The sequence below is a fragment of the Cylas formicarius genome, unplaced genomic scaffold, assembly GCF_029955315.1.
Source record: "Cylas formicarius isolate icCylForm1 unplaced genomic scaffold, icCylForm1.1 PGA_scaffold_9__14_contigs__length_23061073, whole genome shotgun sequence".
NCBI lineage: Eukaryota > Metazoa > Arthropoda > Insecta > Coleoptera > Brentidae > Cylas > Cylas formicarius.
The window spans coordinates 12,034,147-12,050,803 of record NW_026844365.1 but is presented as its reverse complement, the minus strand read 5'-3'; the positions used below and the strand labels follow the sequence as shown (position 1 = coordinate 12,050,803).

The following is a 16,657-nucleotide window of genomic DNA, read 5'->3' as shown; positions in this document are numbered from 1 at the left end:
TTTTTATTTTTCTTCTTGTATGGGGCAACTCCTTTCGGGCCGATGGCCCAATGCCGGCTGGCGATGTTATTGCGCAAAGATTTCCGTTAATGGAGCATCAAACCGTTGTCCTTCGACATGTTTTTCGGTCGAATTGACCGGTCGCCATTGTTACGGGTACGGACGACTCGGTTAAGGAAAAAAACGATATCAATCGAAAATAGAAATTGAAAGCGACGCGGGCAACTACAAAAGGATGCAACGCTAATAACGTTTTGCGTAACTGTGTCATGTACGTATGTGTGTGTGTCTATGTGCAATAGCGTGGCAAAATAACCGATAAAAGTACATTAGTTCTATTTGTTAACGCTTCAAATTCTCTATAATTTGGCGCAGTTGCAAAACAAACAATGGCCGGAGCGTCGCGAATTTTGAAATTTCTTTATCCATAAAATGAGTACTCAAGGCGTTGGGCAACGGCGATTGGCGGAAATTGATGGCGTAAAATCGAGTCGAGGAAAATTCGATCGAAAAGGGTTACGACGTTTCTCTGCGTCAAGTTGCCGGGCCAACATTTCGATATATACAGGAAAGGTCAAAAGTTATTTAGAATTGACGAAATTCGCACAGTGTTGCTCTGCGTAAAACTTTTTTGTGTTTTGGTGTACCCAATCAAATGTTTAAATAGCCATAACACACTGCCAAGAATTTGGTAATAGTTATAGTTATATTTCAGAGCAAAAAAGAAGTCACCGAGAAAAGTTTTACTACAATATTTTTTTTGTCAACGCATAAGGGATATTTTCGCTTTTATCTGACGTTCCAGATAATAAATTTTATGTCATCCTGTCAATGTAATGATATTCCATATACTTATAATATTAATAATAGAAAATACATACATAAATTGTTGAATCCTGAATCCAAATATTAAGACGGTATCCAAACTGTTTGAGTTATCAAGTTGAACTGCACAATTACGCCAGTTTTTGTGCATCTCTATTAAAATTTTAATCCATATTAACAAAAAAGCACAAATGCAGTTTTCAAATCAAAATCAAAGAACATTTTCAACGCATAGAACACATTTTATTTAAGTAATTTGAGTTAAGTCTGATATTTTCAGCTCAGGATTCTACAGTGACAAATGCGCCTAAAACAACATTTTGAGATATAATGGCTACATTTTGATACTGCTTTTTATACAAAAGTTAACGGCTAACTTCAACGAAGGACATCCTTGTTGATCCTGACCTTAAAGTCGACATTCTAAGTCATCCTACGTAATTCGTGGCGAAAGCTCATCATTTTGTCGTCATTTGTTAGTCACAGAGAACAGACAATAATGGCGGACGGTTTCCGCCAAAAATCGAAGCCGCGCGGATTTACCGACTTAAACCTTATTGATTTTTACCCGAGCGGTTGCCTAATTGTGAATTTGCACGTGAAGCGCTTAGAAGTCGATCGGCAAAATGTGTATTATGCAAAACGGTTGCATTTAAATGTTACAATGTGTCGGTACCATTTGGAATTCTGCCGGGACGTCGGCGACGCACTGAATTTTTTAAACACCATCTCGGCGTTTATTTTACACCCTGTATGCGTTATGAAATTTTCGGTTTACATATTTCGGCGTTAAAAAATTCAAATTAGGTGCTATGTATTCAAAAATCTGAGGACGAGCAGATGGTATTCGAGAATTGTTTCGAATCGATCGGCGATGTTATCGTTATTTATAGAAGAATTTCTAAAATTTCGAACCGAATTTACGGGAAAAATGTAACAAATTCGGCGGGTATTAATTAGAATTTTCCAGTCCGTCGACCGCAGTTTTGACTCCTCGGTGCGAAGTCTGATATCCGACCTTTTTTTTTGGTACTTAAAATCGTATTGTCCCGTAAAGTTCGAAATTGTGTACGTTATAAAGTGTTATGGTTTTTAACGCTATCTGGGTCGTAAAAAACGTGTTATATTTTACTAAAATGGTACTATAAATTTATATGAGGCGCATATAAAAACGGCCGACATCGAAATGCATTTAGACGCGAGTTGGTTGGTTTTTTTTTTCAGTTAATTTTGAATTTTTGCGGCGCAGAATTCTTAACTATTGGGATTATACGTACATAGTTCATGTCCATGATTGGATGATAAGACGCGCGCGGAAGTTGGTAATTTGGAAACTGAAATAAAAAAAGGATGGAATGAAAGCACAAGCAAAAAATTAAACACAAATGATATCGTTTTGCCGCCATACACTTTGCCAAGCAACTGTTCTTATTTTTTTCTTAAGTTTTGAATATTACGACAAATTTATAATACGCTAACCTTGCAGCAGATAATATTTTGTTAATACTGACATTGCCATTACCACGTTTTCCAATTTTTCTTTTGTGTAACATCTAGGTTAAAAAATTCACTTCAATGTAATTTTAATTCTCTTTATTTACAAATATGAATTTGGCATTTCCATTTTTATTATACTAAAACGTAAAATTAAGCATAAAATATAGAGCTTGAACAAAACCTACTACTAAAAAAAAATGTATTAAAATTCTTTAAAATATTTTTCTAAACTTAACGAAATAACACAAGAAAGGATTACTTTTAAGAACTGCTTCCAGCCATTAGGAAAAAAGTCAACTAAATGTGTGAAAAACAGGACAAAGCTACAAATTGCAATTACTAAGAGTTGCTAAGTTTTTTTTCATAACGTCTACTTTGAAATGTTTCAATTTAATTAAATTTTATTATCTTTAATATACAAATCAAGTATTTAGAATTTTTCAAGATGTTACAACGCCCATTCAAATGAAAACTTAATTAGTATTGAATATGTTTGGAAGATTTCAAAGAAATTGTAAAAAAGGAAACGAAAAGGAACATTTTTAGACAGTTAGCAACGTGCAAAAAAAAAAGAAACGTAGTAAGTGGAAAATCGACAAAACAAATAGATTAAACAATTTTCTTTTAAATAATCAATCAATTCAATTGTTGCATTTTAATTAAATTTAATTAACTTTAACATTACAATTATTATTATTAACATTTAAAGTTTTTCAATATTCTCCGATACACAATCAAGTAGTAAATATAAAGTAAACACATTACCATTACATTGAATTAAACCTATATTTAGAATATATCAAACAATTTAAAAAAACGAAGCAAACATGAGAAAAGAACATTTTTAGGCCTTTAGTAACAAAAAAAACGTTGTAAGCAAAAAATCTTTAAAAAAAATTATCAATAACAAAATAGTTTTCTAAAATGTTGCTTTACATAACGTCAATGTTCAAATTTAGCATTTTAGTTAAATTTAATAGATTTTAATACCAAACTGAATTCGAAAAAGCGTGTTAATTATGTATTTTCAATGTGTTAGCACTTTTGGAGATCTCTACTATTAAGGTTGTCGAATTGACCGGTCAATTTATTTTTGTGTCAATTGACTGAAATAATTTTTAAAATACCATGAAATTTATATTTATTTATATATAACTAACCAACAGGAGTTTATTATTATTATTATTATTATTATTATTATTATTATTATTAGGATTCCCCGAATCGCTAAGTATCCTATTCGGATATACCTTGAAAAGGATTGTAGACAAATTGGACATCACACAACCACAATACATATTATTATTAAATAACAATTGCAAGATGTTATTTAAAACATTTTTTGAATAGTCAATTAAAAAGAGGTCAATCGACCGGTCGATTAAGAAGAAGAATTGACCACGCTCAATTGATCACACTATCTACTATAGAAAATCATGTTATAAATATAATAGAATACATTAGAATTTAATAAAACCTATGATTAGAAGGTTCAAAGAAAATGTACTAAACATTCTTCCAAATTTAGCTTAATTTTGAAAAAGGTGACAAACGCAAAAAAAGAACACTTTTGGAAACTAATTTTAGCATTTAAAAAAATTAAGATCCCTAAAATGCAAAATCAAGTAGTAAATACAATATGAATTTACTAAAACTTATGATGGGAAAATGATTATAACCAAATACAAAAATTATTTGAAATTTAGCGAAACCAAAAACAGGGACAAATACTTTTAGACACTTATTTTTGCAATAAAAAAAAATGTAAACCTGGCGAATGGAAAAAACATGAAACTAGCTAACGCAAATGCACGGCTAATATTCCCGTATTCTGACGGCGTCTTAATATACATTTCGCGGCCATAAATAGCTTGGCGTCTCGCTTTGAAACGGTTTGCATATACAGAATCGTAATTAAGTATATTAGATCAGCCGAATGTCGAAATCCCTTTTAAATGCAACGCGCGCGCCATATAAAATGCTAATTTTTGCATCGGCGGGCGTCACACACGATCGAACAGAGCTGAAAAACGTTAATCGAAAAAACAATGCACCAGCATAAACGCCAAACACGGATCGCAGCGTCCACGGTGTGCCGCAAGGTTCCCTCTCGGGACCGCTCCTCATTCCCGCGCTATTAGTTAAAAAATAGTTTTTTTTTGTTCAGGTTTGTTTACTGAAACTAACCTTAACACTTTTCTTCTTAATTTTTCTAACTCTAAAGTGTGACAAGATTTTACCCAGCAAAAAAGTTCTTATAATCGTTGGTCAATAGATGGTTGGTTTTCATTTATATACAGGGTGTTACAACATTCAATACAAAAAAAACGATTTTGAGTTTTGATTGCTTGATCTAAAAAAATTAAAAAATCGGTAGCGTACCATGATTTTACCGATAAATGCCAATTAGGTCACCTCCAGAAGGCGACCTGCAGGATACTGACCCTGAAATGAATAATTTTATATCAGTTTTCCACAAAATAAAAAGCCTAATGCTACATATAACCGTACTAGTTTAGCCAAAATCTGCAAAAATTTTTGTAACAATTAATAAAGACAGTTTTTTTAAAAAATAAGTTCTTGAGTATTTGTGAATTCTGTACTTTGAAAACGAAGCAAGTGAGTACACATACTGACACGAAAAAAGCTTAGTATTAGACGATAAATATGCCCTTAAAATCTTTGTACTGAATTCTTAGACACTGTGTATATTTTAGATACACAGAAAGACATCGAATTGAAATTAAGTGTTAATTGGACCTTGACCTTTAGTTATTTAAAAGAAAAAATAGTACTCCACTTCTTTATACAAAATTTGGCACTGTTGTCTTAAAATAACAAAAGAATATAAGCACAAAACGTTCTAGAAAATCGAAATCTTTAATTTTTATAAACGCAAGCGGATCCACCAAAGTGTCAAGATCCTTTCGATAACTGTATTTCTCGCACACTTTCGTTTATAATATCCTAGGCTCAATGGTTGCAGTGCGAATTAAATTCAATCTGCCTGTGTCTTTTGGCTGTACACTGTCAATTCTGTGCTGCAAAGTTGCTTTCCGAGGAATGTTTGCCCACTAGGATCGGTATATCTTCTATCGCGCACAGGATATAAGATACAAGATATAAGTACTGCCCTATAATTTGATACCCGAGCCGGAACGAAGACGAACGAACAAAAAAAAAAGAACAGCGCGCCGCGAAGAGCGCGGCGGCATTTTTCAAAGGGATCTAGATCTGGACTATCGGGTGGTTCGGCGATTGATGGGCAGGCCCCAAAACCTTGCTTAAACGCTCAATCCGACACCTCCGTGCGCGATCTTTGCGCAGATACGACATCCCGCAACACTCATTACGTGGTAGGTGGTGACTGACTGCACACGGCACTCTCGATCATCTATCTTTCGTTATTAAACGCTCTACGCGTCGAAAAAATCGCGGTTTGAGTTGTTTTTCAACTCGTCTGGGATATTTACAACCGTTTTTTCTTTTCCGACGCACGTTCACGCCGCCAGGTTCTTCTAAACGCGCATGATACTATTTGGAGGTTGCGCGGTTTGACAAGTTATTCGGTTCATAGTCGTCAATTAATTATAGTAATAAACTAGCTTTATTGAAATATTCAACAATGAAGCGAAATTTATATAAGCCTTAAGACTTAACTCAAATAGATTGGCGCTGTTAAGTAATAATTATTTAAGAATACAGAACAGTGCAGAACAGAATCGATTGTCAGGATTTAAATAATCTGACATCTAATTATATTGAGACATACAAGAAAGATTTCACCTCTGTTTTAAACTCTTAAAAAAATTTTAAACCTTACGTAAACGTATTAGCTAGGTGTTTTTTCTATTTATATAGTACATTAGTGAGTTCTCCATAAAAAATAATAAAAGCACAGATTTCCTACTTCTTTATCAAATTTTAAATATGAGACCTTAATTCGCTTGAAAATAATGAAGCCTCATTACCGAAGTATCGGATTTTCATATTTTTTAAATGGGTCTTGGATTTGCCGAAATTCTGCAATTCTTTTCATATAGTCAATAGTAATTAAAAAGGAATACTCAAAGCTAGTGTTGGGACTGGTCAATTGACCACGTCTTAATATATTTCGTTAATCATTTGTTTTAGAGAAAAATGTTAAGTACAAAAGTTATAGACCAGACTAAAAGAAACAATTTAAAATTATTTTTAAATATAAAGGACAACTCATAAATGTGCAAGATATCAAACTTACACCCTGTACATTATGGCACCAATAGATGCTTTCTTTTATACACAATTACTCAATATGGGTATATAAGTGTCTTCGGATTTATGGCCATTTTTTTTTGCCGGTGTTTGATACCCTATATTTTTGACGCGGTTTCGGACAGCTGTAATTTTATTATACCAACAACTTTATAAAGTAGTACAGACATTTATCCTATACTTGTCTCGAAGTTAATTCGAATCCTTAATGCAGGGTGACTCAAAATGAAACATATTCATTTTCGTGAAAAAATAAAATGGAAGACCCCCTTATTAATGTTTTCAAATGAAAGGCTCATCTTTATTCTCTACCTATAATACTCCATTTTCCACAACCACAAAGGACATGTAAAATTGGAAATTCCTGTGTGATTTACTTTCGATTTTCCTGACTACAAAAAAGAAAAAAACAATTTAAAAATCGTCACATTTTTCTGCAAAAAAGATTTCACTTAAAAAATTCGTCACTATTATTATATAACGTCATTTCCGTCATTTTCGACGACCCTCTGCTACCTGAGAGAGTTCAAATGAAGCTATTTTCCAAAATTTCATTAAAGCAATCTACGAAAATGAAGCAGTTAGCCGTAAACTTGACCATTGAGGTGCGGCAGATGTTGAAATGTAGAAATTTGATTCAAAACTATTATAAAAAATAGAGTGTGATCGAGGCTCCAAGTAAGAAGCAAACTCTAATGCTGGTTACTAAGACCTATTTTGTCAAACTTTGATAGAATGATATCATTCGTAACAACGAAAACCTTCAGTCTTTTTGATATACCCCGGGGGCGAAGACTAACTGTGTGGCCGTCATTCCGCAGGCTCATGCATCACTTTTTAAGGTCACGCGACATAATCAACGCGGAGCCTGGCAATTAAAATCTAGCGTCGCTTTTTTACGACGCCGTTACATCAAAACGTAACGAATGGGCAGAGCGTTTGTCCGACGAAAACGCGTTTGACCTCAGCCAGAAACTACGCACGTTCCGCTACACCCGTGTCGTCAAATTTGAATATTTTGGCCATAAAAATGCGTGGAATCGGTAAATAAAGTGAGGCCGGTCCGAATTAACGTTCGCCGTTTTGTTTTAAATAGTTTTCGCCCGTCGCGAATCATATTAATCCGTGTTTAAGATCGCGCTATCATTTTTAATCCCGCGTCGATGGCGACGTCGTAGATAACCGGGCGATTAACTTGTCAGGATGGTCGCGGCATGCGCTGGAAAATGACAGTTCGCTCCTATTGGCGAACAAAGCGCGCGCGTGTGGCCTGCGCTGTGCATATTTCAGCATAGAAATGCTTAATATTTAAGGGGCTTTTAATTGTCTTCGTTTGCGCCGAGCAATTACAAACATTAATGAACAATTTGTAACACAACTGCGTTAAAATAAATGTCAAGTCCAAGTATATGGATTGGTGAAGTAGGTTTTCCAAAACCTGAGTGATTTATTAAATTGATACGGGTGATACGGTGCGAGCTTTAGTTCTGTTCTTTCTGAATTAAGTGACCCAAAATGAATATCTGACTTGTAGGTCTGGTCGACCTTACAGGCCGTTTGAATGTGTTTCAGAATAAAATTCGCTTGTGGCTGGCAAAGATGCTGTTTGGTAACAGTTACCATTTCACCACGCTCTCAGCGTACGAAAATATTGCTCAATATGGTGAAGAACTTCAGTTACTGTGGGAACCATGGAAGACTGTTGCAGCTTATTTGCTACTCCGACAAAAACTAACGTACAAAATGAGTTGATCGAGATTCAAGAAAAGTCACTCCTAAAATCTGAATTTGAAGACGTCGAGTTGTGTACCTCGAAGTAAACCACTTTCGGCAGCTTAGAAAGTTTGCAAGTAGGTTGATTTGTGCGTTTGGCAGTCCTTATAAATGTGAACAGTTTTTTTCAATGATGAATTTTGAAAATACTTCAGGTCTTTGTATTAGTGGAATTAATGCACACATCATTGGATTAATTTCCCAAATTCAAGCTCAAGTGCCTCATTGATTTCCATATCGCTGTTTAACTTTAATGTTGTACTTATTTCTCTCACTCACTCATTTCATTTTGTTATTTAATAATATTTATTTAGTATTGCATAACAATGTCAAGTTTGGCTGACAACATCTCAAATGTTGCCCATGCCTGCTTTAAATCTAACCGTCTTGGGCCACTGCTGTACTGATAATGATACTAGGGTTACAAGCAAATGTAAAAGTAAATATCGATTTATGATATCGGGATAAAAAAGAAACAAATACAAAATAATGGAACAAGTAACAAACATGAAACATATTGAGTTGCTGCTTGCTTCATAGTTGAATACCACCGATGGTCAGTCGCTGTACCAATGCAGAGATTATCTTACTTATACAAGAAAAATATATCTAAAAAATATGTATGTATGAGCAATTTAAATTGATGCATAGGTATACTGAATTAAAAACAAAAATCAAATGTTTAAAACAAACGTTCATAAAGGGGGATTTCAAGGATCCCAAGTTTAAAATAATCTGTCACAGAATATTAGGATAATGTATAGGTAATTGGGATTATATTATACCTATATTATGGCTATTGGCTGTTGTACAGCGTGCTGTCTTATGGAATGCTTTCTATATAAAGGGTGATTCAATAAGGGTTTCCACATTAAAATAATAAAAAAAACTCGGAAGAATCTAAAAATCTACAAACATTTTTATTTGCCATTTCAGATTAGTGTATTACAATTAGGTATGAAAGATCATGTCATTCAAATGACCCCCGCGACTCATGTGGAATGACGTAATTCAGGTTCTATGCCGGCTATTTCGCGTCTAATCTCCTGTTTTAGCTCTGGAATAGTGTTTGGAATCTAGGGGAGTAAGATCACATGATCGCGGCGGCCAATTGATATCAACGTTACTGAGATAATCCGACCGCAGCAATTGCATCTTTTCTCTGGATGTGTGACAAGTGGCTCTATCCTGTTGGAACCACAAATCTTCAATGTCCATACCTTCCAACTGCTCCCAGAATAAATCAAATATCATGTTTCGATAGTGAACACCATTAACCGTAACAGCGTTCTCCGCATTATCCTCGAAAAAAAAGGGCCAATTATTCCTCTTTCTTTTTGGGGATGCATTGCTCTTCGATCTTCTAATCCCCAACTACGAGCATTGTGTTTGTTTACAAAGCCACCAACGTGAAAATGTGCCTCATCGCTAAAGATAATTTTTCGTTGAAAAATGAACCCCTTGTTGTCGTATCCATTCTGCAAACACGCGGCGCTGTTGATGATCTCGAGGTTTCAACTCCTGAGTTATTTGGACTTTATATGGGTGTAGATGCAAGTCTTTTGTTAAAATTCGCTGTGTGGTTGAATACGTAAGGCCGACTTGCTGCGATCGATGACGAATCGATGTGTTTGGATCTTCGGCTACACTTTCGCGAACAATGGCAATTTTTTGATCTGACCGACCTGCACGAGCACGTTGAGGGACTTTGAGGTTAGTCACAGATCCAGTTTGCTCAAATTTTTGAACCACATTCCAAATTCTCCTCTCACAAGGTCGATTTTGATCGACCATTTTCATAATAGGCTTGCACAAATTTTACACGTTGTTCAGTCGTATATTGCTCCGTGACTAATTTTGTTTATGTTTTGAGGTTAGAAATCTCATATGATAATAAACAAATACAGTGGCGTTTCAAAAATATTTCAGATTGTAATGTGGAAACTCTTATTGAATTACTCGTTACATACACCGATATGCATAAAAACTCGAGTATCTAGAAATAGGCACGACTACACTACCAGGGATGTTGATTTGGTCACCCCCAGTTACTCCAGACTGACGTCGTCTTAATCTAATAAAATTAATGTAAAACTATATAATCTTCTCCTGTCTAATCTCAAAAACTTACCTTTTTTGTCAATTTAAAAGAACAATGTACGCCTATTTTACTGAGAATATCTTTTATAACGCTAATGAATACTTGATACTACTTGGGCATATAACTATGAAATGAGATCTTCTATTTTGTATACTTACTGATTTGCCTATAATAAAATAATTATTTAGTTACTTCTCTATATCATTGTCTCAACGTTTTCTTATATTTTACGTACTGTTTCTTGGTGTATAACTTATCCGATTGGTTACTTAAGTTTTATTCTACTATATTTAACATAAGGGTTATAAATGGTATATAAAATTGTTGTGTTTATTCAGAAATTGCTGTTATTTGTCCTTTTTGGGGGATTTAATTATTGCATATTATTTTATTTTTTTTATTGCTTTTCTCTTTGCTTTTTTGTTAGTGATCGAAACTTCACCACTGTTTAGAAGACCTAAATTTTGTAAACTATTACTATGTATTTGGTTATTAAAATATATTTTCAAAAAAAAATTCCAAAAGTCTTGGTTTTATTGTATTTACACGGACTAAGGAGGAATCCAGGTGTTTTGTAAATAGTATTACAGTAGCCTGTGGAAGTTTCTTTGAAAAGAGTCTTGGAGTTTTGGATAAATATATTGTGTTCAATTTACTTCATTACTTTGGTTTCCACCAGTATAATAGCCCATTTTGCGCTCTGAGTGAATTTCTTTTCATAAAACTATTGAATGGGACCTTCCTAAACTAAAAAAAATGAACTTACGAGTTTAAATATGTCCGTAATAAAAACTTAATTGTTTTCTAATAAAAAATATGGAATTTTCTTGAAAACTGCTAAAAATAGATACATTATTATTATTCATAACGGTGGCGCCATCTATTTTAATATTGAATTGTAATAAATATTCCTATTTCAATTTTTAAATTTGTATCGCAAATAAACATAATTATTAATATTAAATCAACAGACAAATTGATTCTTAATCATCGCAAGGAGTAACAGCTGTTGCGGAGAAATAGGGGAGGCATTCGGTTAAAATATTTATCACAACTGATTTTATTTTCGATAGAGTCCTTTACTTATTTTGTCTTAATGTAATGACATAGGGATATGTGTAATTTGTATTAAGTTTATTGTTAATTAATAATTTTATATTAAAAAAAAATGAATTTTCAAAAAAAATGTTTTCTTCTATAAAAGTGTTTTTATAATTTAAAGGAATATTTTATTTATGAATGTTTGTTATTCATTGTATTGTTGGGTTCTGTAGCATATTTATATGCTACTCATTTGTGGGATCTATATTCTGTACCTAATTTTGACAAAATTCATAGCTAATTACGTGGAATAATAAAAATATTATTATTATTATTATTATAAAATATGATTAAGGAAATTTAAATTATAATTGTAAAGGAATTGCGATTTGTTACTAATTCATGCTATTTTGCATATTGCGTGAACTGTCAGTGTGTCAAGTGAGTTCTTTTTTCAAATTGCTCAAATTTTTGAAAATAAAAATATAAAAACGAAAACAGTATTTTGACACATATTTATATTCTTAACCAATAAATGTAAACTGTAGTTCATCGATGGTAATGTATTTTGGAGTGTTTGTTTTAATTCCAACCTCAACCGGAATTGATGTCAAAGTAAAAAAAAAGAAATTTCAATTTTGTTCCTTCTCCGCGTTGGCATCGAATACCCGCTGCATCCGCAATTCCAGAGTCATTTAAACTTGTACGCCGCGGTCGTAAAAATTATCCGGAACGATATATACCGAGTGTTCTAGTCGTAAAACGGGATTAGAAATTCGCCTATCGGTTATTGGTACTCGATGTTAAGCCTTTTACGACAACGAGTGTATGTCGCGCAATAGTCAACATATCGTTAGGTCGCGTAGCGGCAGAACCGTGTTGTCGCGAATTCGATATACAGGGCGTAGTTACTTTCTTTGGCTTCAGTATTGTAGTACTCTAGGCTTTCGTTTAAATTTGTCCCACTTCTGAAGGGACGAAAAATATCTTTTTAGTTACTGTGGAACTTCGAAAAAAGAATGGGAATTGTGAGTTCCATGGCTCCTGCTCATGTTTTGAGCTTTGTGTTGTCAGATTATTTCTTGTGAGGTGTGTCCAGTGTCGGTTTCGGGCCAAAAATTTTATAAACTCCCCACAGAATTTTGCAAATATTTAAAAACGCTGTTTTTTCTGATGCCCGTTCCTTTAATGTTCTCTATAGCAAATTTCTGGGAATATAGTAAAATTTGCAATTTTTGAATATATCTATTTACGTATATAAAAATTTACACGAAATGAAATTATCAATAAAGCTCCGTTAATTTATTTTGTTTAAAAAAATTGTTATATTGCCGTAATTATATGTAATGTATGTGAGTGTTGAGAATTCCACAGAAAGAAAACTCATGCTCATCAATACTAAGCAACAAATTAAGGAATCTAGTAATTCTTTAATTCTTTAACCGACTACATTAAAAGAAATACATTATGAAAACGAAATAATCAACTTTGGGACTTTGATGATTATAAATTAAAACCATAAAACCAAATTCAAAATAATAGGATTTAGAGAAAACCACAATTTTTTTTTCCAAGTTTTAGCTCAGACAATACTATAGCTTAATAACTCTAACCAAAGTGAGAAACCGGAGGAAACGGATTTATTGATTCGGTGAATGTTTATTGCTTTACAGAAAAATCAGTTGAATGACAGGAATTTACAGTTAAAAAGTAATAATTGTTACAACGCCCATTTTGTTTAACCTCCCTTTATATACTTTATATATTTGGTTATATTATTTGTGAAAAGTACGTTATTTTGGTTTGATTTGTTATTGCAAGCAGCGAGTTATTAAGATAACCGTACCTTATAATCGTGTAATCAGTTTGCAAATTGAACTAATAAATAAATAAATAAATAAATTTGACGTCACGCGATTTTCTTTAAAGGCGCACGTAATATGACATTTGAAATCAAATAAAAAGCCGAAGCTGGGGCGACGAGCCCGGGTAAAAGTATGTTATGAAAATAATACAGATTTGAGCAAGATATTACCGTAAATTATCGTCTTCGGATCGTGTTCCTATTCTTTGTATCGGAAGGCAGCCGCGGGCCTCACGAAATTAAATAAATAAACATTGCGTATAGAAAGTAAGAAGCGAAAAATGTTCCCACACGATTTCTTTCGTCGCGTTTTGCGGCGGCCGCACCACCGGACTATTAACGATATAAAACTCATCGAGAATCAAAAAATCCCGTGAGCCCTGCATTAAGAGATACTCATAAACCATGGTAAATAAATGGAGACAATATTTGCTTTCTGATTTTTTGATTTCTTGGTTGTTATGTTATGTTATGTTGACTTGGTGCAAATCTAAAATAAATTTCGGATTTTTATGTGTATCTACGACATTTATATTCGATTCAGTTAGTCTTTTACATCAAAACTGGGTCACAATTTAGGATGGAGAAGCAATTTTAGTATCAAACTTTTAAATTTAATTACTGCAGGGATCCAACTAATGTAGAAAACATAACTTTAACAGAGAGGTCCTGAATTCAGCAAAGTTTCTATCTATACAGTATGTTTAAGTTAAGAAAGTTAAAGCTGTATTTAAAATGATTACAGCACGAATTGTTTCTGAGATTTTTCTATTTTTACCCAAAATATACCAAACCTGATTAGTATTTATTAGGTATTAGTTCACTATTAGAACACGTTTTTAAGAAGAGTATGGTTACAGACATTTTTCATTTGTTTTCGAGATACAGTATAGATTTTCTTATGGAGCCCAATTAAATATTTTCATCGTTAACCAGGGTATAAAAAATGCCTTTAAATGATGTATTACATCATCACTCTTAGGGTCACAAAAGCAAAAGAGTATGCCAACAAACATTTGGAAAACTGAAGTTTTTGACAGTCCAATTTTTGCTATAAGCATAGCTTTGATAAAATAAATTTCTTTATCGACAAGTGCCTTTATTGACAGATACAGAAGCAGCAGTAGACGTAATATGTAAAGGGTGCCATAGCAGTAGTCGGGAAGCTGTATTTAAATAGCTACCTTGAAAGATTACAGCAAAGAACATTTTTGGAAGACTGGTTGCCAATTTATAGTAGTATAAACCATTGAATAAGCAAACTGAATATAATGTACTGTTAGCCGCAATCGAAGACCCTGCAAATTGGTTAAAAATTAAAAAAAATTCTATATTATTGAATTTTAAATTTTGAATAAATAATACTTTTAATATCAATTCAGTGTAAGCGATCAGTGGACTGTCAAAACTTTTGCTTTTCCTATGGTCTGTAAAAATCAAATTTTCCTTTTGTGACTCTAAGAGTGATGATAAATCCATCAGGTGAAGTTATAAGAAAAATTAAAAATTTTGGTGTATCTCGAAAACAAAAACAAAACAAAATTTCTGTTTCCATTTACGTCATCTTGTTGTTCATAAAAAATATTGTAATAATGTACTAATCCGAAGATTATGTTCAAATTCAACTTTTCATATTTTATAGAATTTCTCAGAAATGATTTAAACGGGCAGATTTAAATTTCTTCTAACAGTATATTATGCAACAAGTGCGGTAAACGGCATTTGACTCACGAGTTTATTTGACACGAGCGGAGCGAGTGTTTAATAAACGAGTGAGTTAAAAAGTTTACCGAACGTGTTGCATAATATACTTTTTCTACGACCGTTAGTTTTTGGGTACATTTTCGCCAAACACGAATACATTTACCTACTAACATGTCTGTCAGAATTGGCAAACGTCAAAATTCAAAGCGTGGGAAATTTCTCCGAAAACATTCGATTGCTCACAAACCCGTGCGGTAAAATCCCGGAAATGTCGGGAAAAACCTTTTTCTACTCCCGCCTGTAAAATACCTAATTATGCACCGATCTACCGTGCGAGAAGCGTCACTTTACCACATCAGTTTCGTTTTCCACGGATGCGAGCCACTTCGGGATTTTACTGCACTGGTTTGGGAGCAATCGGATGTTTTCGGAGGTAATTCCCACGCCTTGAATTTTGACGTTTGTCAATTCTGACGGTCATGTCAGTGAATGTATTCGTGTTGTTTTGCGAAAATGTACCCACGTTCGGTAAACTTTTTAAGTTACGCGTTTATTAAACACACTCGCTCCGCTCGTGTCAAATAAACTCGTGCGTCAAATGCCGTTTACCGCACTTGTTGCATAAAATACTATCAAAACTTTTCTGATGTAACTGACCCTGTGTCTCTTAGTTTCCGTTAGCTCCATGCTATGCCAGTACACATACACTTCACTTTTTGGTAAAAAAAACTGGCTCCTACTTTTTGCTTGTTCTTGATCAAATTGAAAATGCTAAAAATAATTCAATTTTTTTTCTCATTGTTTCTTTCTTTTTTTGTCGACACACCAAAAATTTTATCATCAAAAAAGGTTCCTAAACTTTATAGAATTGTACAAAATTTACTTAAACTTTCGAATGAATCGGCAATTTTTCCAATGCGCACGCTGACGTCATCCGTCAATAAAACGTAGGTTATTAGGAATTTTTAATGCTCAACCGCAAGCCATAAATAGAACGGGCGAACGGAAATTCTGATCCACTTGAAAATGGTTTATTTAAATAGCCGGTGGAGATGATACACATTTCCATGGAACTACTAATTAGGACTTTCGCCAGAGGCGGTGGGGCGGAATGTTCTACGACCCACATCAATTTTACGATTTTACGTCTTTCATCTACGATTTTGTTGCATACGCCATATTTTTAACTATGCACTGTGTGTTGTTTGGAAGAGGAAAATAAAGGCAAGTAGGTCTGGATGCAAACCAAATAGACCGCCACTAACTATGTTTCAAAATGTGGTGGTTCCTGCAAAACCTATTCGTATATTTCACAAACCAAACGGTCTTAAAAGTATTTATTCGAAAATGAAATAATTTAACATTTCTGATGCATTATTGATTTTATTTGATCTTTGGCCTTTTACGTTACCATCTAACTTCATATTTTGGTGTTGGTTTTCCTTGAACAAAAACCTTAGGTATTGTTGCTTTCATTTTGCTTCTCTAATATTTTAATTGCTACTAATTGTGCATTTGAAAATTTTATTAAATAGAGGATATATGTAAATTGTAGCCCTTGATACGGCCTATAACACTGTTTGTTGTGTTGTTGTGTT

The 16,657-nt window shown here is 33.6% G+C and overlaps 1 protein-coding gene across 3 annotated transcripts in view; it reads right to left on the bottom strand.

The window, feature by feature from the left end:
- LOC132707247 (knirps-related protein-like) overlaps positions 1–16,657 on the bottom strand; it is a 43,892-nt gene that overhangs the window by 19,623 nt on the left and 7,612 nt on the right. The window contains exons 2-3 of one of the 3 annotated variants that reach the window (XM_060679022.1): positions 4,705–4,767; positions 2,103–2,159 (exon numbers count right to left, since the gene is read on the bottom strand). The exons of 1 other annotated variant lie outside the window; for it this stretch is intronic. In XM_060679022.1, coding sequence (XP_060535005.1) covers positions 2,103–2,159; positions 4,705–4,707 — 60 coding nt within the window. In that variant the 5' untranslated portion in view covers positions 4,708–4,767. The remainder of the gene's footprint in view (positions 1–2,102; positions 2,160–4,704; positions 4,768–16,657) is intronic. One more of the 3 variants, XM_060679023.1, reaches the window with a different exon arrangement.